The sequence below is a fragment of the Octopus sinensis genome, unplaced genomic scaffold, assembly GCF_006345805.1.
Source record: "Octopus sinensis unplaced genomic scaffold, ASM634580v1 Contig14404, whole genome shotgun sequence".
In the NCBI taxonomy this organism is placed as follows: Eukaryota; Metazoa; Mollusca; class Cephalopoda; order Octopoda; family Octopodidae; genus Octopus; species Octopus sinensis.
Genome location: NW_021833235.1, coordinates 36,448 through 60,000, shown reverse-complemented (window position 1 = coordinate 60,000; position 23,553 = coordinate 36,448). Strand labels below are relative to the sequence as shown.

The window sequence follows — 23,553 nt, the reverse complement described above, 5'->3', positions numbered from 1 at the left end:
TGTGCAGGTGGCAAGTGAAGAAACACCATTTCGACCCTGTGCTTGAGGAGATCCATTGAGTCAAGTACACCAACATCAAAATCAATGGAAACTGCAGTTGTGATCCCTGTGCCGGTGGCACGTAAAAAGCACCATCTGAACGTGGCCGATGCCAACGCCGCCTAGATTGGATTCCATGCCGGTAGCACGTAAAAAGCACCATCCGAATCGTGGCCGATGCCAGCGCCGTCTTGACTGGCTTCCGTGTCAGTGGCACGTAAAATGCACCAATCTGATCGTGGCCGTTGCCAGCCGCGTCTGGCACCTGTGCAGGTGGCACGTAAAAAGCACCCACTACACTCACGGAGTGGTTGGCGTTAGGAAGGGCATCCAGCTATAGAAACACTGCCACATCAGAAAGGAGCCTGGTGCAGCCTTCTGGCTTCCCAGATCCCTGGTCGAACTGTCCAACCCATGCTAGCATGTAAAGCGGACGTTAAACGATGATGATGATGATGATGGAGGTAGTGAAGGTAGAGATGGTATTGGTGATGGTAGTGGTGTTGAAAATTATGATGTTGGTTGTGTTGATAATGGTATTGATGAGGTGGTGATGGAGGTGTGGTTGCTGTTGTAGTGGTGGTGGTGGAGAGCAGACTTACCTTATATTGAGTTTCAGCAGGATTTGCAGCATAGAAAGGGGGTTGCCCGACCAACATCTCGTACAAGATGACGCCAACACTCCACCAATCACAGCACATTGTGTAGCCTGGCAGAAGCAAAATAAAATTACATGACAAACAATGTAGTAAGCAATATGACAACATCTTATAGATACAAACTTTGGAAGCATCAAATATATTTGGTATTTTACAGACAACATAAATTTCGTAAGTAATATAGCCATGAAAACAGCAATAAGATTGGGTATATTACGGTTATAATATGGAAGAAATCTGCCAAAAGACACCTACTATTCTTTACTTGTTTTCAGTCATTTGACTGTGGCCATGCTGGAGCACTGCCTTTGGTCGAGCAAATCAACCCCAGGATTTATTCTTTGTAAGCCTAGTACTTATTCTATCAGTCTCTTTTTGCCGAACTGCTAAGTTACGTGGGATGTAAACACACCAGCATCGGTTCTCAAGCGATGTTGGGGGACAAACACAGACACACAAACATATACACACACACACATACAAATATATATATATACACATATATACGATGGGCTTCTTTACTTGTGAGATTTTTGCTACCCTGGTAACTATTTTTTTTTTTCCCGTGTTAATTGTTAACAAGGTAAAAATACACTCATCTATTTATATATAGGAGAGTATTGTAGTTCACTTGAAGCATTGTGTATTGTTTGCAAAGAATAAAAAGTTTTGAATGGTACAACAATGCACTATAATACAGACAATGGACCATAAGAACTGTTGTAATTTAGTCATCCATAGTCTGATATGATATTTTGGAATAAAATTCCTTCTTCAGATATTCTCAGATGGAGTCACTGCTATCTAAGAATATCTGAAGAAGGAATATTCTTCCGAAATATCATAGACTATTGATAACTAAATTACAACAGTTCTTATGGTCCATTGTCTGTATTATAGTGCATTGTTGTAACATTCAAAACTTTTAATTCTTTACAAACAATACACAATGCTTCAAGTGAACTACAATACTCTCCTGAATATGTGTATATATGTGTATATATATATATATATATGTGTATATATATATATATATATATATATAAAATGTAGGATAAAATTTTTTCAAAAAAATTTTTTATCAATGGCCAGCATATTAAAAAATACCTTTAAAGGTTAAATTATAAACAACTTATAAATAAGGGCAAACGAAAAATTTTCTAATGCCAAATATGCCGAAAATTGGACATACTGTCCATTTACCATATAATTTTTTCCCAGTACGCACACTACTCGAAAATAGGTCGACAGAAATCTCTAAAAAAAATTCCATTATTACCATATCGGACCGATTTCTGGGTTAGTTCAAAAAGAACCCTCCCTTTGTCAGCGATACATGTGGCAAAGAAGTAAATGGAATTTTTTTTAGAGATTTCTGTCGACCTTTTTTCGAGTAGCGTGCGTACTGGAAAAAAATTATATTGTAAATGGACAATATGTCCAATTTTCGGCATATCTGGCATTAGAATTTTTTTTCGTTTGCCCTTATTTATAAGTTGTATATATATATATAATATATATATATAAACATGCACAATTTTATCTCAGTTTGTGTGCCTTTAAGTAATATACTAGCTGTTCATACATTGAATATATGGGAATATTCCTACATTGAAACAGTATATATACTCAACAACCAAGTGATAACCCTTACACACGCACAACAAATACGAGGAGGTAATTGTAAGATCTGTGTACAGAGTGGCCTCCCCTGAGCAATATATCGTTCACTCGACATTATCAATAACACAAAAATTATATAATATCGACATTATGTATCACTATCATCACCAGCATTATCGATTTAGTATCCGGATCTATGCTGTAGATTAAATTCTACGATGGAAATAATATTTTGTTGCAGTTGTTGAGTAGCACTCAATTATCTCCCCTTGGGCCATGCTGACGATTTACTGAGCGGTTCTAGTTATCTCCCCTCCGAACCACATCTATGACAGAACTTAATAGCAGAATCTCGGAGACGTCTGTCCGCACGCACCCCTTTATGGACACACAAAAGCTTGACCAGAGCTAGTAAAGCCAGGGTCCACACCAGACTCCATTGTCTATTCTGGGATGGCTTCTAGGGCTGGATGTCACAGAGTGTACTGGGTGCTTTGCACGTCACACCAACACAAATGCCATTTATGCGGCACCATAAAACTTCAATGTGGCACATGACACAGTGCAAACTGCTGCAACTATACATTCCCTGGGCATGGATTCACTGAAGCTCCGACGTCTGGCAATGGACTTGGTAAGCACCCACAAAGTTATCAACCACCTCACCAACAACAACACTGAACACCTTTTTGATCTCCATGTGTCCAACACACATGGACATGCCTACAAAGTCAGAAAACAACACAGCTCCCATGACTTTCGGAAACATTTTTTCACGCTCAGAGTTGCTGAAGCATGGAACAAACAGCCTGCGTCAGTTGTCGACTGCCATAACACTGCATCCTTTAAGGCCCTCATGCTTTCCGAAATCCGCTGAAACTACACCTGATTGTCCCCCTTCCATACTCATACACATACGTGTATGTCATGACTCATGCACTGTTCTTTTCCTGACGCTTGTACATTACCCTATGTACTATACATACACTTTAGATGAGTTGTAGTGCACCTGAGCACTGTACAGAATGTTTTATTTTTGTAGGGTTTTTTTCCACCAGGAACCTTTCGAAACCTCTCCCCCTTTTGGGAGTTTTTCATTGTTTTAATAATCATTGTTTTAAAGTTTTTTACACGGATTTTTTAACAAACGGACAAAACCCTTTGTAACCTTTCGTCCTGTCTTGTCCCTTTATGTAATCATGCGTGTCAGCCCTTGTGGCCAATAAAAAAGAATTGATTATTATTATTATTAAATAACTGCACCTTGAAATAAACTTGCTTCATCAGAAATTCACGTACTGAGTGGTTGGATATTTGACAAAATAGAGTGACAACCACATGTACACAAACACACCTACAATGGGCTTCTTTCAGGTGAATACAAGGCTTTGGTCAGCCCCAAAACCCAGTGCTTGCTTTCAACCCTTTATTATTTAATCCAGCTATATCAAACCCAAAGATTTCACCTGCCTTGTGCTCAAACCAACCAGATCTGGCCTCACGCACCTACCCTGCAATGTCATTCTTTCTTTGTCGTCCTTTTCAAGCCTAGCCAGGCTCCTGGGCCCAGTTTCTGTGGGGTATGTGTTCCCCCCGGCTGGACAGGACGCCAGTCCATCGCAGCGTTACTCAAGAAACAGGAAGAGAGAGTGAGAGAAAGTTGTGGCAAAAGAGTACAACAGGGGTCGCCACCAACCCCATGCCGGAGCCTCGTGGAGATTTTAGATGTTTTCGCTCAATAAACACACACAACGCCAGGTCTGGGAATCGAAACCGCAATCTTCCAACCGCGAGTCCATTGCCCTAACCACTGGGCCATTGCACCTTCACACAATGTCATTCTACAAATAAACAATCAGTGCCGGTGGTACATAAAAAGCACCATCTGATCGTGGCGTTGCCAGCCTCGCCTGGCCCCTGTGCCGGTGGCACATAAAAAGCACCCACTACACTCATGGAGTGGTTGGCGTTAGGAAGGGCATCCAGCTGTAGAAACATTGCCAGATCAAACTGGGCCTGGTGCAGCCTTCTGGCTTCCCAGACCCCAGCTGAACCATCCGACCCATGCCAGCATGGAAAGCGGACGCTAAATGATGATGATGATCATGATCATGAAATCTCATAGCTACAAGATAATGCATGTAGCACCAGTGTTTTTAAGGTGACACCAGAAACGGATACTGTAAAATTTTAGTGCAGCACGTGATATAGTGTGATTGTCGCAACTACACAAACACACAGATGCATAGACACATGCACAAACAGTTGTCCTTTCAAGTAAACTTGCTTCATCAGGAACTCAAGAACCACGGGGTTTGATGTAGTTCTAAATTTAAGAGATGAGGAATTATGTACATTATTTACATTTGGCAGATATGTTAGTTGTTAACACAACGTTTCGGCTGATATACCCTCAAGCCATCATCAGGTGTCTTGGGGAAACTTCGAACCTGGGTTCTCATTCCTAAAGTATTTTCGATATTATTATTATTATTGTTATCTTTTTTTTTCTTCTTCTTTCAAATTTGCTTCCATTTCTTGCTGAGTGTCTTCCCGACTCCTAGGGCAAGGAAACTCATAGTATACATTGGTAGGCCATTAAACTAAACTCACTAGTTCGTTCATTTCATTTTTTTTTTTTTTAAAGTTAAATTAAAATACATGGGTAGTAATAGTTCTGACATCGACAATGCTCTTCTCAATATTATTATTATTATTATTATTCAGGTCACTGCATATGGCGTAGTGGTTAAAAGCGCGGGCTACTAACTCCAAGATTCCAAGTTCGATTCTAGGTAGTGACCCTAATAATAATATCAAAAAATACCTTAGGAATGAGAACCCAGGTTCAAAATTTCCGCAAGACACCTGATGAAGGCTGGAGGGTATATTAGCCGAAATGTTGCGTTAACAACAAACAAGATGAGGACAAATATCCGTCAAATAATGTAAATAATGTATACTCATTTACTTGTTTCAGTCATTTGACTGCAGCCATGCTGGAGCACCACCTTTAGTCGAGCAAATCAACCCCAGGACTTATTCTTTGTAAGCCCAGTACTTATTCTATCGGTCTCTTTTGCCAAACCGCTAAGTTATGGGGGACATAAACACACCAGCATCGGTTGTCAAGCGATGGTGGGGGGGGACACAAACATACACACACATACATATATATACGACAGGCTACTTTCAGTTTCCGTCTACCAAATCCACTCACAAGGCATTGGTCGGCCCGAGGCTATAACATAAGACACTTGCCCAAGATGCCATGCAGTGAGACTGAACCCGGAACCATGTGGTTGGTTAGCAAGCTATTTACCACACAGCCACTCCTGCGCCTGTGGTTTGCTATTAGACAAAATAGTGTAACAGCCACATTTACACATAAACAAACACACAATAGGCTTCTCTCAGTTTCCCCTCTACCATATCCACTCTGAAAGCATTGGTCAACCTAATAAACCCCTGTGCTTGCCTTAACACGACCCCAATCAAAAACGATCAACACAACCCTGATCAAAAACCCTGCTGTCATAAAGTTGTCTGTCATGGATGCAATAACCAATTGTGAGGCTGGGCTGCCGCTAATTCACAAGCAGGTTACCTGCTGGTTGTCCCACCTGAGCAGAAACCCAAAGACGTAGCACACAATACAACTGCCTCAACTATATATAGAGAGATGTACTCGCACAGCAAGTGATTTGATCTGAGATTGTGTGCTGAAACGAAAACAATTGCAGCGTGGAAGGTGTTTGTAAGCCATTTAAGAAACACACAAAAGCCGTTCGACTCACTTCAACATTTAAGTTTAATTTGTCAAAATATTTTCGTCGCTAAAATCCGCGACCTGTTCACTGACAAAAATCCGTGCTGCATGATGCAGTACGGATTTTTGTCAGTGAACAGGTCGCGGATTTTAGCAACGAAAATATTTTGACAAATTAAACTTAAATGTTGAAGTGAGTCGAACGGCTTTTGTGTGTTTCTTAAATGGCTTACAAACACCTTCCACGCTGCAATTGTTATATATATAGAGAGAGAGAGAGAAATAGACACATGCACATACGACCCCACCATCGGAGCAGAGGTCACTTCTTACCTGATCGGATCAAGACCTCAGGCGCAATGTAGTTGGGCGTGCCTACGAGAGAGTGGGCCAGACATCGCTGCCGCTGTTCCTGGTACTTCACCTCCAATGGCTTCAGTTGATCACAGCAACACGACTCCTCCTTCAACACAACGTCCATCGAACCTTGACGAGGATGACAGCCATCTGCAAGGAGAAGAGATGATAACGATGATAACGATAATTCTTTCTAATATAGGCACAAGGCCTGAAATTTTCGGAGTGCTCAATACAAGGACCCCAGTGAGAAAGGGTGAAAAGCAAAATCAATATCAGTGGAATTTGAACTAATATGCCATGCTTGAGTAGGCAATGACTAGTGAGTGAGACTTTCGACAATATGCCATGTTTGAGTAGGCAATGTCTAGTGAGTGAGGCCTTCGGCAATATGCCATGCTTGAGTAGGCAATGACTAGTGAGTGAGACTTTCGACAATATGCCATGCTTGAGTAGGCAATGACTAGTGAGTGAGACTTTCAACAATATGCCATGCTTGACTAGGCAATATGCCATGCTTGACAAGGCAATGACTTGTGAGTGAGACCTATGGCAATATGCCATGCTTGAGTAGACCCATCAAGCCAAGCGAAACCATAGTCATGGCAGTCATTACACTCTCGGAGTGGTTGGCTTTAGGAAGGGAATCTAGCCATAGAAACCATGCTAAGTCAGATGGAGTCTGGTGCAGCCCCTCGGCTTACCAGCCCTAGTGAAACTGTCCAACCTATGCCAGCATGGACAGCGGACATTAAATGATGATTAGGGCAGTGAACTTTACTTCTAGAATCTTTAGAGGAGTCAGACAAAATACCTTGTGGTATTTTCTCCAGCTCTTGACATTCTGTGTTCAAATCCCACCAAGGCGAACTTTGCCGTTCATCCCTCAAGTGATAGCATTAGTCTGCATTACTCTGCAAGGAGCATAAAGCCAGTTTCCTGGACTCTGTAGGGTATATATTCCACCGAGGACAGGATGCCCTCTCTGTCACAGGATCACTTGATGCTACGAGTTGGGTGAACTGGGGAAACAGGAAATGGAGTGTTTTGCTAAAAAAAAAATTTTTTTTAAACGCATCGCCTGATCCAGGAATCGAAACCACAAACTTACCATCATGAGTCCAACACTCTAACCACTAAGCCATGCACTCCCCTCAAATGATAAAAGGCCACAAATTCTGAGGATAGGAAAAGTTAAGCAATTACATCAACTCCATGTACTATATTTTATCAATCCTGGAAAAATGAAAGGCAAAGCTAACCTCAGCAGTTAAGTTAATTTTTTGGCTCAAAAAGCAAGGCCATGTAGTTATGTACAGGGAGGGTGTCATGCAAAGAATTCAGGCCATTTCTGGTCAAGGGAGACTTTGAACTGAGCGGTCGTCGGCATCTTCACCATCTCGTCCGGCAGCTTATTCCACGGATCCGCAACCCGGACGGAGAAAGCCCCTCTCCTTCGATTGAGATGAAATCATCGCAGATAGAGCTTTTCGGAGTGACCCTGCAGCCGACGCTCTGGAGCAGGAGTGAAGAACAGCTCTTTTGAGAGGTTACACTTTCCGCTTATGATGTTGTGAGCGAGAATGAGATCACCACGGCGTCGTCATTTTTCTAGCAGGATTTGATCTCAGGATATGAAGAACTAAAACAAATACTGCAATCCAACAGAATAATAATTCCTGCTAGTCTTGATACGAAATTAGATATTTTAAAGGTAAGAGGTTGGTTCAATACATTTGGAACCCAATTCTGGTGAGGTACTTTTTTTTTTTATTGACGCCACCAAAAGATAGGTCTTGGTGGGATTTGAACCGACATTGCAGTGAGTTGGAAGAAAAAATGCTGCTAAGCATTTTGTTCAATGTTCACACCACCTGGAGGAGGGGGGAGGGGGGACAAGGATGGGAGGATGATGATGATGATGAGGAGGAATGATGATGAGGAGGAGGAGGAGGAGGATGGAGGAGGGGATGAGGAGGAGGAGGAGGAGGAGGAGGATGTAGTGGATGAGGAGGAGGAGAGGAGGAGGATGGGAGGAAGAGGCAGATAGGAGGAGTAGGAGACAAGGAAGAAAAAGAAGAAATAAGGAAGAAGGTAACAAAGAAGAAAAATGAAGAAGGATGAAGGAGAAGAAAAAGAATAGGGCAAAGATGAAGAAAAGGAAGGAAAGGAAAGGAAAAAGAAAAGGCAGAGTGGCAAGGAGGGGGGGAGTTAAACATGGAACATAAGGAAACACTTGATGTCTTTCTCACACCAATAACAACAACAACAGGAACCAGAAACTGGGAAGAAAAAAAAAAAACAAAAACAATTGGAAGAGTTCCAGGCAAACAAACCGTTTCTAAAACTGCTAAAAATAAGTGAGTTCTTGGGAGACGGCTACATTCTCTGGGAAGTACTTAAAAGAATGGCACCGAAGCAGCAACATAGGAATTCTTAAGAGCCAAATGTGGATCTATTCACGCATAGCTGGGGGATAGAGTACATCTACCCCAACGAGGATATGAAAAGGATAAAAACAACAACAAAAACAAAAACTAATTCTTTCTAGTAAAAAGGCACAAGACCAGAAATTTTGGGGGGATGGGACAAGTCGATTACATTGACCCCCAGTGTTTCACTGGTACTTAATATATTGACCCTGAAAAGATGAAAGGGCATAGTCAACCCCAGCAGAATTTGAATTCAGAACATAAGGACGGACAAAACGCTACTAAGCATTTTGCCCAGCATGCTGATAATTCTTTCAGCTCACCACCTTAATAATACTAATAATAATAAAGATTAGTAATAATAGTAGTAGTAATAATAATAATAATAATAATAATAATAAATAATAAAGATCAGTAATAATAGTAATAATAATAATAATAATAATAATAATAAAGATCAGTAATAATAATAATACTAATAATAATAATAATAAAGATCAGTAATAATAATAATACTAATAATAATAATGATAATAAAGATTAGTAGTAATAATGATGATAATAATAATAATAATATAATAATAATAATAATAAATATTAATAAAAAATAATAATAATAAAAAATTTTAAAAGATCAGACAAAAAGGATGTGTTTATTAATTGACGTGAGTATTCCTTGCGATCACAATATAGCGGCGAAAGAATTTGACAAGATTAGTAAGTATAAAGACCTGCTAATAGAAATTGAAAAAATGTGGCATCTCAAGGCGACTACAGTACCAGTGATTGTAGGATCTCTAGGAATGATTAAAAAAAAGGTACTGAAACCTATTTGAAAATGATTCCAGGCTTACCATCCCTACAGGAAGTGCAAAAAATCATGTTATCTGGAACGACTCGTACTGAAAAGAGCATTATCGCTGTGAAAACAACATCCATTTTTTTTTTACTTTTTTTTACTTGACTGCGGCCATGCTGGAGCACTGCCTTTAATCGAGCAACTCGACCCCGGGACTTATTCTTTGTAAGCCCAGTACTTATTCTATCAGTCTCTTTTGCCGAACCGCTAAGTGAGGGGGACGTAAACACACCAGCATCAGTTGTCAAGCAATGCTGGGGGACAAACACAGACACACAAACATACATATATATACATATATACAACGGGCTTCTTTCAGTTTCCGTCTACCAAATCCACTCACAAGGCTTTGGTCGGTCCGAGGCTATAGTAGAAGACACTTGCCCAAGGTGCCACGCAGTGGGACTGAACCCAGAACCATGTGGTTGGTAAGCAAGCTACTTACCATACAGCCACTCCTGAATTTTTGTTTATTAATTTTTTAAATACATATTTTACCTGTGAATTTGCGTGTGTAACCTGGGAATGCATACAATGAACTTCTCGGGCCCTAGGTGTATGGAAAACACTCGGCGAGAAACGGAAGAATATTTGAAGAAAGAAGGAAAATAATAATAAAAATTTTTTTCAAATGTTGGTACAAGGCCAACAATATCAGGGGAGAGGGTATGTCAATTACATCCACCCCCAGTGCTCCACTGGTACTGAGAGGGATGAAAGACAAAGTCAACCTCTGCAGAATCTGAACTCAGAATGTATATATACATTTTTTGTATTTCATGTATTTAATATACTTTATATATTGACCTGTCTAACTCACTTATCCCTACATTTACTTCTATACCCGCTCATGTGTATTTCCAATTGTGGCCGTTGCCAGCCTCATCTGGCCCCATGCCAGTGGCACATAAAAAGCACCCACTACACTCACGGAGTGGTTGGCATTAGGAAGGGCATCCAGCCGTAGAAACACTGCCAATCAGACTGGGCCTGGCACAGCCTTCTGGCTTCCCAGACCACAGTTGAACCGTCCAACCCATGCTAGCATGGAAAGCGGATGCTAAACGATGATGATGATGAGAATATCTGATTCTCATCTAGGGACCTAAGCAGTAGTGGATGTGGTGCACAAGAGAGACGACTGCGATGGTAAGGTCATGTGTTGCATATGGATGAGGACAGCTGTGTGAAAAAGTGTCACACCCTAGCAGCAGAAGGAATCTGTGGGAGAGGTAAGAGCCAGGAAGATCTGGAATGAGGTGAAGCACAACCTTCGAATACTGGGCCTCACGGAGGCGATGACAAGAGACAGAGACCTCTGGAGATATGATGTGCTTGAGAAGACCCAGCAAACCAAGTGTCTACGCCGCATCATTCGTGTCCGATGACATCACTTTGTCTCCAACAATTCGGTGCGACACCAGTGCAGAATCACCTCCCTCCGACAAGTCATCCTAACGAGGTGTCTGCGTTGGCTGGGTGATGCCCTCAGTCATCAACCAGGAGAATTCATCTACAAAGCAATTGCCCCAGCTCCGCTTCAGGGTCGGCAAAAGCGATGTGGTGGACAACGAAAAACCTGGCTGATGACAGTAAAGGCTGATCTGGAACCCAACCTAGGCCCCCACATCTACGGCGTTCGCCGCTGGAATAAGGAGTGGTTGGAGATCACGCGGTCGTCAGCCTCAAATCGCCAGGCCTGGTCAGCGTTTGTGAGAGATGCAGCGTTTGTGAGAGATGCAGCATTTGTGAGAGATGCAGCATTGAGGATGAATGAAGCCAGCTCAACCCACCCCGGGTGAATGTTGTCTCAAGACAAGAAGAAGAAGCCAAGTAAGACTGTAACTGTGGCCTATGCCAGTGCAGCATAACCGGCCCATTAACCATTGGGCAATAAACTGCGCTTGCAAAGACCTGTTGAGTCAAGTGAAGTCATTGTCGTGGCCAATGACAGTTCTGCCTGATTGGCATCCTTGCTGGTGACATGTAAAAAGCACCATTTGAGCATGGTTGATGCCAGTGCCAGCTGACTGGTCCTATGCCGGTGGCACATAAAAAGCACCATTCAAGTATGGTCAATGCCAGAACCGCCTGTCTCTCATGCTGGCGGCATATACATGTATATATGTATGTGTGTGCATATATATATATATATATATACATGTATATGTGTGTACATATAAGTATATATATGTGCATATGTATATGTATGTATATATGTGTATGTGTGTGTGTATATATATATATATGCATATGTATATGTATGTATATATGTATGTGTGTGTGTGTGTATATATATATATACAGATATATATGGGTGTATATATATATATATATATATACCATATATATATGTGTGTATATATAGTGTGTATATATAAATATACATATATATATGTGTGTATATATTATATATTATATATATATATATATATATACATATATATATGGTGTATATATATGTGTGTATAATAATATATATATACACACACACAGATTATATATACATGAAGTATATATATGTACATATGTATATATGTGTGGTGTTATATATATATATATATATATAGTTAATCCAAACATGAAAGCACAAAAAAGCACAACAACGCGAGGACGTGGAACAAATATAGTATTATTGGACTCTCAGGATGAAAGGAAGTTTTAACATTTCGAGCGGAGCTCTTCGTCGGAAACATAGAAGGAAAAATCCAGAGAAGGGAAGACAGAGGGAAAAAAATCATCAACGGTACACACGCGGTCACACATATATATCTCAGTTGAATAAAGTTAAAATATGTTCTGGTTTCCACATTTTTTATTATGGTATTGTAACATTAAAAAAAACTATTTTGTAATGCTCATTAAGTTAAATTAGCACTTTCATACATAGCATAATCATCAGATTTCAAATGTGTACACCTGGCAAACCGTGATGTTTAAGATGCATGTAGATTGGTCAAAAATGCATTCTAAAAATTCAGCTTGTTGGAGAGGTTCTAAGAGCTACTAAAGTTGTCAAGAACTCATCTGTCAGTTAAACTCATTTGAAATCTGATTCACTATGTATGAAAGCGCCAATTTAACTTTATGCGCATTACTCTTTTACTTGTTTCAGTCATTTGACTGCGGCCATGCTGGAGCACCGCCTTTAGTCGACTTATTCTTTGTAAGCCCAGTACTTATGCTATCGGTCTCTTTTTGCCGAACCGCTAAGTGACGGGGACGTAAACACACCAGCATCAGTTGTCAAGCAATGCTAAGGAGACAAACACAGACACACAAACACATACAAACACACACATATATATAATATATATACACATATATATATATATACGACAGGCTTCTTTCAGTTTCTGTCTACCAAATCCACTCACAAGGCATTGGTCGGCCCGGGGCTATAGCAGAAGACACTTGCCCAAGATGCCACGCAGTGGGACTGAACCCGGAACCATGTGGTTGGTTAGCAAGCTACTTACCACACAGCCACTCCTGCACCTATTACAAAATATTTTTTTTTAATGTTAAAATATCATGGTAAAAAAAACATGAAAACCAGACCATGTTTTAACTTTATTCAACTTCTATATTATTTTATACACATTCACACAAATTCGAAACAAAATATGTGTATACGTAGAGCACCATCCGAGTGTGATTGTTGCCAAAGTGGCTAACTGGCTTCCGTGCCGGTGGCATGTAGGAGGCGCCATTCGAGCAGGATCGTTACCAGCATCACCTTACTGGCACCTGTGCCGTTGACATGTGTAAAAAGATTCAAGCTAGGTCGTTGCAAGTACCGCCTGACTGGCCCCCGTGCCGGTGGCATGTAAAAGCACCCACTACACTCTCGGAGTGGTTGGCGTTAGGAAGGGCATCCAGCTGTAGAAACTCTGCCAGATCAAGACTGGAGCCTGGTGCAGCCATCTGGTTCGCCAGCCCTCAGTCAAACAGTCCATTAATTAAGGTAATCATAGAAGCTAGGAAATATATAATAAAATTTGATAACAACCAATGGGTAAGGACGGACACCCCAATTATTTCAACATCACTATGGGGGCCCTGGACTCAGCACAGGTATCTGATTTAGTGGGTATTTATCTATTCTCATCTACATAAAGAATTCCCAGAGATTAGAGGAGGCCTTTACAGAGATGAGGCATTATTTATCCTTAAAAACAGCTCCAATAAGAGACTTTAACTACTAAAGAAAAAATTATATAAGTTCTTTAAACTGTTTGGATTAACTATCATGATAGTAAAAGCGCATAATTCTATTAACTATTTAGATGCCAATTGTAATTTAACCATGGGATTACATGAACTGTACATTAAACCTAATACCAACCTCAAATATATTAATGTACACAGCAACCACCCAAACTTTATAAAAAGAGGACTTGTACAGGGCATTAGTAAAAGAATTTCGTATCTCATCCAACGAAGATGCCTTCAATAAGTGTAAGGAACACTATAACACTGTATTGGAAAATTAAGTACCTTTACTCGGAGTTTTATAACAATAACACAAATAACAAATACCTATAATTTATAATAATAATAGCCAAAATATCTATAAAAACAATCACAAAAATAATAACAATAGTAGTGATAATTTATTATTACTACTATTATTACTAATAGTAGGAAGAATATTAAGATTCATAATAATATTAATAACATTAGCTTATGTTAACGATAATAATACTAAGAAAAATAATAACAATAAAAATAATACACCTAAAAGAACCAATAAAGTCCCTGGTAGTAATTATAATACCAAGGTAAATAAGTCGAATAGGAACAACCCTACCAAAGCTGATAGCAATCATCATCATCATCATCGTTTAGCGTCCGTTTTCCATGCTAGCATGGGGTCTGCGAAGCCGGAAGGCTTCATCAGGCCTAGTCAGATCTGGCAGTGTTTCTACAGCTGGATGCCCTTCCTAACACCAACCACTCCGTGAGTGTAGTGGGTGCTTTTTACGTGCCACCTGCACAGATGCCAGACAGAGCTGGCAAAAATAATAATAATAATAATAATAATAACCATAATTTATGATCTGCAACAATACTGAGGGCAGGTTTTACACCAAAAACCCAAAAATATTTAAAATAACAAGCAGAATAAGGATAACATCTGGCTAATAATCCTCTTTGCAATACAACTAAAAACCAGTAAAGTAAGCACTTCGATATGAATATAAAATACTCAGAACCTTCAGCAATAAAATTAGAGTAGGCCATAGCCGAACTAGCAACTATTATAACCTCTGTCAACAACAAAAAGCTAAACTCCTATGAAACTTGGAAGAATAACAATAAAAAGCACAACTACTAATCGATTAATATAAGTGATCCCCCATATAACTTGCCCTCTGAAAATCCAGACAGCCATCTTATAAATGATAATCCCCTATACTATATCATAGGCACAGATAATCTTACTAATCTATGTGGTTGGAGAAATAAAAATACTTGTGAATTCTTGAATAAATGTAAAACTAAAAATGTCGGTGCCCCAGCATGGCCACAGCTCATTAGCTGAAACTGGAAAAATCAAAATCAAAATCAAAATCTACCAATGTGATGTATTCTCCAATAATTAGAAAACTTATATAAGAGCAACTAAAAATGAAATGAAACTTAGATATAATTCCCATCTCTCAAGTTTCAGAAATAGAAATAAGGCTAACTCTACCGAAGTAAGTAGTTATATCAGGAAATTTACAGATAACAATATTATAGAACAGAATGACATATCCTAGCCAAAACATCTTCATATAACCTTAAAAATAATCACTGTAATTTATGCATAAATGAGAAATTCTTCATTTTGATGGCCAAATCAGAATTAATAAACGAGATGAGGAAAATAGAACATACTTACATAAAGATAAATTCTTATTCTCTACATACCACTAATACCTACATTACAGTTTATTAGCTGACCTGCTTAACATCTGATTATCTCCTCTTGACCCCCCTCCCCCACCTTACCACAGAGCATGATTTAATATCACATCACAAATTAAATTACCCTGAATAACTGAATTATTTATCTTAAATATAAGATGTACACCCGGAGCTATAATTCTCTTTAATATATCCACATTAATGTTAGATCACTGACTAACATACTGATTGCTAGGGCTGCAACTAACAAACACAATTAAATGAGCAATTGAGCCTATTCTAGCTGTACTCTTTACTCTTTTACTTGTTTCAGTCATTTGACTGCGGCCATGCTGGAGCACCGCCTTTAATCGAGCAACTCGACCCCAGGACTTATTGTTTTGTAGGCCCAGTACTTATTCTATCGGTCTCTTTTGCCAAACCGCTAAGTAACGGGGACATAAACACACCAGCATCGGTTGTCAAGCAATGCTAGGGAGACAAACACATATATATATATATATATATATATATATATATATACATATATACGACAGGCTTCTTTCAGTTTCCGTCTACCAAATCTACTCACAAGGCTTTGGTCGGCCTGAGGCTATAGTAGACGACACTTGCCCAAGGTGTCACACAGTGGACTGAACCCGGAACCATGTGGTTGGAGAGCAAGCTACTTACCACACAGCCACTCCTGCGCCTTTATTTTAAATATACGATGTACACCCGGAGCTATAATTCTCTTTAATATATCCACATTAACGTTAGATCACTGACTAACATACTAATTGCTAGGGCTGTAACTAACAAACATGATTAAATGAGCAATTGAGCCTATTCCAGCTGTATTTATTTTTTTAGTTATATTTCTAAGTAGATAACCCACACTGCACATAGCATTTTTATATATTTATTATACCTTTTACGTAACCCAAATTTATACTGTATATCGCACTTAAACTTTTGAGAGCATCCTTAATTTTTAACAAGGGCATTATTTGTAATCATAGGGACTTATATAGCAGTCTCAAACATCGTTATTTATTACAATTAACGATAGCGGATATTACGACCAGGTATAACACTTTTGACTAACACCGCCGGTCAACTAGTCATTTTCCCCACATATATACCAACCTCAAATATATTAATGCACACAGCAACCACCCAAACTTTATAAAAAGAGAACTTGTACAGGGCATTAGTAAAAGAACTTATCTCTCGTCCAACGAAGATGCCTTCAATAAGTGTAAGGAACACTATAACATTGAAGAAATGTACACACACGTGGAACCTTAACAGACACAAAAATTGTAAGCCTAAAGACTTGAACTTTTTTCCATTTCCTTCTGTCTACATTCCTCAAATCTATATATATAAAACTGTAGTTGTATGAGTGTCTGTCCCCTTCGATTTAGATTCCTAACTACTCCCACATTTTGAGGTGCAGTTTAACCAAAACCGGGTATCTTATAGTCATGATTCATATCGAGCCCTTCTGGGTATTAGCACGCGTCTACGATTTTAAAAATAATTCACCATCATTTTTTTCCATTTTCATGCATATTTTTTTAAAGGGAAGTAACTCTCTAAAAATGTCTACGATGAGTCTACGATTTTAAAAATAATTCACCATCATTTTTTTCCATTTTCATGCATATTTTTTTAAAGGGAAGTAACTCTCTAAAAATGTCTACGATGAGTCTACGATTTTAAAAATAATTCACCATCATTTTTTTCCATTTTCATGCATATTTTTTTAAAGGGAAGTAACTCTCTAAAAATGTCTACGATGAGTCAACGATTTTTAAAAAAAATTACCATCATATTTTTTCCATTTTTAATGCATTTTTTTGCTATTTTTTGGCTATAACTCTCTAAAAATGCTGTATAGTTATTTCCCTTACAAACCCGAGCAACGACAGGCGATACTGCTAGTAAACTCTAAATCATTCTGATGATGTTTGTTAAATAGAATGAGATAAATGCAAATTTACTTCACAAACAACAAACTGAGACACTTGTGAATGTTTTTTTAACTACAATTAAATTATGACCTTTTAATACCAATGATCAACTTCTAATTGTTACTCCATTTCTTTTCTTATACACACACACACGTGTGTGTGTGTGTGAATATATGTATGTGAATATATATGCTCTGAACGTGGCCGATGCCAGCACCGCCTTGACTGGCTTCTGTGCCGGTAGCACATAAAAAAAAGCACCAACCGATCGTGGCCAATGCCAGACCCCTCTGGCACCTGTGCAGGTGGCACGATAAAAAGCACCCACTACACTCGCGGAGTGGTTGGCGTTAGGAAGGGCATCCAGCTGTAGAAACATTGCCAGATAAGACTGGAACCTGGGGCAGCCCCTGGCTCCCCAGACCCCGGTCGAACCGTCCAACCCATGCTAGCGCGGAAAACGGACGTTAAACGATGATGATGATATATATATGTGTGTGTGTGTGTGTGTGTTGTGAATATATATACATGTGTGTGTATGTGTGTATATATATATATATATTATATATATATAGTGTAATAAATAAAATATATGCATACATACAAACATATATGCACGTACCTACATCTACATGTATATATACATGCATATATAAATATATATACGTGAGTACAGGACACCACAACTAGACGTAGAACTCAACGAGAAACGAAAACGGGAAAACCATTTTTTACAACAGAAAAACAGAGTACAGGACATACTACACAGGAAAAATCCCCTTCATCAGCTGTCACTAGTTCGACTCTAGCATGTTTCGAAGGCATATATATATATATATTATATTATATATATATATATATATATAAATAAAATATATATGCATATTTTATTAAGCCTCGTCACAGTCAATTTTTGTTCAGCATCTGGCGGTCGTCTTAGAAGTGCGATGTCAAAAAATATCATTCGTAGCAGACATTCTCTCAACATCATTCACGCACGCCTGACTCGGGCTCAGAAGTTACAGCCCGAGTTGTTATCTATAATCGTAAAAATTAAAAGTAATTCAAAATCAATGTTTTCTTGAAACAATAAATTTCTGTAGAGATGAGGGTTTAAATTCCAATCTATGAAAAGTTTCCATTCTACAATATTCTTGAAAGAACTAAAGATTATCCAGCAACTCGGGCTAATACGAATGAGCCTGGTAGGTGTAAAAGACTAAATGGCATTTCTTGCCAAGAGGACAGGCGATCAAGAATCAGATCGCTGATGTCTGTTGTGCACTCAGCTGTCGTTATTTGATTACTGCTATTCTGTGCATCTGTGTGTAAAGATCAGTTGTGTATTGCAGGGTTGTTTTATTTTTTTTTTACTTCTTTCAGTCATTTGACTGTGGCCATGCTGGAGCACCGCCTTTAATCGAGCAAATCGACCCCGGGACTTATTCTTTGTAAGCCCAGTACTTATTCTATCGGTCTCTTTTGCCGAACTGCTAAGTGACGGGGACATAAACACACCAGCATCAGTTGTCAAGCAATGCTGGGAGGACAAACACAGACACACAAACATATACACACACATACATATATATACATATATACAACAGGCTTCTTTCAGTTTCCGTCTACCAAATCCACTCACAAGGCTTTGGTCGGCCCGAGGCTATAGTAGAAGACACTTGCCCAAGGTGCCACGCAGTGGGACTGAACCCAGAACCATGTGGTTGGTAAACAAGCTACTTACCACACAGCCACTCCTGCACCTATTTTATTTGTTGTTTTATTTTTACCCTTAACTTAGAAATGGAGAAAGACATAGTGCAAGATATAGATAATAAATAAGACATTTAGGGGTAGAAATATTGTGGGGTAAATGTGAAATTCTTTGAACAGGCATGTGTTTTATGCAAAATTTGTGATGAGCCCAAGTGATGCTGATGACCTGGAGTCGTGTCTGAGATATGTGTGTGTGTGTGTGTGTGTGTGTATATATCAAAACAAGCAACAAGGATATCCAGAGGTAATGCAGTACGATCATTTCATGCAATTCTATTTGATTTGACAATGCAATCATTACATCAATTTAAAATGCAGAGCAATCCTCAGCTGCACAAAGACATAGAATTTAATTAAATTAGAACAGATGGACACATTAGTATAATTACACCTAAAATCTCCAAGAAATTAAGGAGATAAACACCGTACTAAATTCTGGTGCCTCACCTTAAGTACCATATTCATCTGAATCTAAAATGTGACCGCGTGTGTACCGTTGGCAATTTTTTTTCCGCTGTCTTCCCTTCTCTGGATCTTTCCTTCTCTTATGTTTCCGACGAAGAGCTCCGCTCGAAACGTTAAACCCTCCTTCTTCCCTTCCTTCATGAGTGTCCAATAATACTATATTTGTTCTACGTCCTCGTGTTGTGTTTTCTCTGTGTTTTTATGTTTGGATTAACTATATATATATGTATATATATATAGTTGGGACTGCGAAAGTGAGGTAAACCAAAAAAAACACAGAGGGGACAGGTGGAGGAGATTGGGAGGTTTGGCTTAAGAAACCAGACAAGATGGCATGAGGGCAGTTACTATGGCACTGAGATAAATCCAGACACCCCGTTAACTGGGACAAAACACAGATTTAAAAAACTAGATGATGATGATATATATATTTTTTTTTCCGACCTATCAGATGTTGCTACACATTGCTGGTCACAATGCGCCTCGCATTGTTTTTTAGCCTTCAAATGACGCCACCCCACTGGCTAAGCGAGCTGGCCAACAGAAGAAAGAGTGAGAGAAAGTTGTGGCGAAAGAGTACAGCAGGGATCGCCACCACCCCCTGCCGGAGCCTCTTGGAGCTTTAGATGTTTTCACTCAATAAACACTCACAATGCCCGGTCTGGGAATCGAAACCGCAATCCTATGACTGCGAGTCTGCTGCCCTAACCACTGGGCCATTGCGCCTCCACATATATATATATATATATATATTATATATATATATATATAAACAATACCAATCAAGGAGTGGGTGACTGAAAAACAAAGTCAACAACAACAACAATAATAATAAATAAAGAAAAGAAAAAAATTGTACTTAGTTCTTACCTTTCTGATAATATTTAGAATTATGTGTCCATCGAAATCCTGTACTCAACCCAAAGTCTGTTAGTTTTATGTGACCTTCCCTATCAATTAATATGTTATCTGGTTTGATATCTCTGTGGATAAACCCCATTTTGTGAACACTTTCGATAGCCAGAACCAGTTCTGCAATGTAAAACTGAGCTAGATGTTCTTCAAAAATTTCATATTTAATTAAAAGTCCCATTAGATCTCCTCCTGGTACGTAGTCCATCACAAAGTACAAAAAGTCTTTATCTTGAAAAGAGTAATATAGTTTTACCACCCATTCGTTATCCGCCTCTGCTAAAATATCCCTCTCAGCTTTCACATGTGCCACCTGGTTGCGTTGTAGAACATCAGATTTCCGCAGAGTCTTCATTGCATACAGTTGGCCCATGTCTTTCTTGCGAACCAAAGCCACCTCCCCAAATGCACCAATGCCCAAGGTGGTGAGCTTTTCGAACATGTGCTTTTCAAGTTTGGCTCGCTTCAAGCGAATGTAGTTCGACTCCTTCTGGTGCAAGATCTTCCGCATCTGCTGTTGTGCATTGGAAGAAAGCCCGACCTTGCTCATTTCATTCTCCAGCTGCATTCGTCGCCACATGCGTTGCGTGGTGGATTTCATTACATTCTCCACATGCTGTTCCATGAAGAATTTGTACGCTTGCGGAGAGTAGTTGCGTACACGTTCTTGGTCTGGCGACCTGTACTCCGACTTCCATTCGGGAATCGGCGACGTGCATCGGTGCTTCTCCTCTCTCTCCTCAGCTGATTCGGTATGCGTCCGTTCCACAGCACACCATTCCTCTTTCTGGTTGTTCTCCATGCTACTACGTCGGTTCGACAGTGACGGCCGTTCATACATTGATGTCTGTGTCACCTGCGTATTCACTGACGACGACCCGAAATTATCACTAGGGACCACATTTGGTGGCGCTTGCTGAATAGGAATAGGTTTCACTGGACAAGGAGCCAGCAGTTTCGAGGAAGTTTGGGTCGGAATGGGAGGAGATGATGACTGTGTTATGTTCAGAATTCTCCCAGGGTAAGGAGGGGGTGGTTTCGAAGGTATGTCCGAACCACTGGAAGGTGTGGAGGTTGTAGACTGCACTGACGTTGTTGACTGTATAGACATCGGTGATTGGTTTGTGGCACGAGAGACGGGGGAATCTGAACGAGGGGTGGATGAAGTGGTGTCAGACGGGGGCCGCTGGTAGAAGTCTAGATGGAAGCTGGGTGCCGTTGGGTTCTGCGAGTAAAGGGGGTTTGCACCTTGGTTCTTGATGTCTATTTGCAGCGAGTTGGGGACGAGAATTTTGATGCGCACATCCCGTTTGGTGGGGCTCGCTGTCTGCTGTCTACCTTGAGTCTGGTTTGGAGGAAGGATCGTGGTCTGTACTGACGAGATGTAGCTCTGAGATGAACCAGATGTGGCTGTGGTGGTTGTAGAGGCTGTAGAGGATGATGATGATGATGACAATGTTGTGACAGCAGTTGTTGTGGAGGACGAGGGAGAGCTTGAGACCGGAGCAGTGAGAGGCGCAGTTGCAGTCTGTAGCTTCGGCTTCTGAACCTCGCGGCTCTTCACCGAGTTCATGATAATGGCCGGCTGCTTTGCCCCCCAGGCCTGGACAGGCCCGGGCGGCGACGGCGCCTTCTTTCGCGGCAAGTTAATATGTATGCTCTCCCCGCTTCCACCAGCTGCAACGGCGCCCCCACTGCTGATACCAATGCCCGTGTGACCACTGGCGGTGATGTTATTGCAGCTGCTCAGCGAGATCTGCGTTTCGCAAACGGGGGCCCTCTGCACTTGTGCAGCAATCAGATGCGATCGCTCGTTGCCTTGGTTGTTGTGCTGGAAGTAGAGGGTGTGCATGGGTTTGGTCATGCCTTGCGGAATCTGTATGGTGAGCTTCGAGAAGCGGGATTCGTTCATGCAAGGGGACAACTGAATGTTGTTTGGTGAAATATTGAGGGCCTTTAACTGGTGTGACAGCGCCTGCACATTTGGTGCAGCAAACTGCTGATGCTGCTGCTGTTCTTTCTGCTGCTGCTGATGTTGCTGCTGCTGCTGCTGCTGCTGAATGTGGTATGACGGAGAGAAGGTATTCGGGCTTGAACCCCTGTGTAACTGGATGGGATTCACACTAGCCGTCGGAGGCTGCGTGTGATGTTGTTGCTGCTGTTGTTGCTGGTGATGGTGTGAAGTCGAGAGGTGCAACGGCACCGTTGCCCGTCCAGATTCCCAGACTTGCACCGGCGCCTGGGTCTGCGTGTGGCGCCAAGGGTGCACCAGCTGCTGCGGTATGGAGTGCGGAGGCAGATGCGACTGATCGCCGACCTGCTTCTTCGCGGGGACACGCAGGGGCAGGGTTACGCAGGAGGGGCCACTACCACCACCACTGCTGTGGTTGCTGTTGCCGGCAGAGGTGGAGGTGGAGGCAGAGGAGGTGTAAATTTGATTCACTTGTTGCTGTTGTTGTTGTTGTTGTTGTTGGAGCACCGGTGATTGCGACTGAGTGCACGAACCGTTGTCGTTCTTGCCTGGAGACATTCGCTTGATCAATTCTTGCACGTGGCCAGCTGGAACATACTGATGTTGTTGTTGTTGCTGCTGTTGTATCTCAACCGTGGTTTGATGCTGGGACAGCGGCAAAGATGAGGGTGGCGGAGGTGGCTGTGACTGCTGCTGCTGCTGCTGTTGCTGCTGCTGTTGTAATTGCTGCTGTAGATGGTGATGGTGATGCGGTGAAGGTGGCTGCTGATGTTGATGCTGCTGTTGTTGTTGCTGATGTATATACTGTTGCTGCTG

The 23,553-nt window shown here is 40.6% G+C and overlaps 1 protein-coding gene across 1 annotated transcript in view; it reads right to left on the bottom strand.

Annotated features, from left to right (window-relative positions):
* Positions 1-23,553, bottom strand: part of LOC115230078 (serine/threonine-protein kinase LATS1) — a 27,857-nt gene extending 4,304 nt beyond the window's left edge. The window contains exons 1-3 of the mRNA XM_029800308.2: positions 20,724-23,553; positions 6,424-6,597; positions 642-748 (exon numbers count right to left, since the gene is read on the bottom strand). Coding sequence (XP_029656168.1) covers positions 642-748; positions 6,424-6,597; positions 20,724-23,295 — 2,853 coding nt within the window. The 5' untranslated portion in view covers positions 23,296-23,553. The remainder of the gene's footprint in view (positions 1-641; positions 749-6,423; positions 6,598-20,723) is intronic.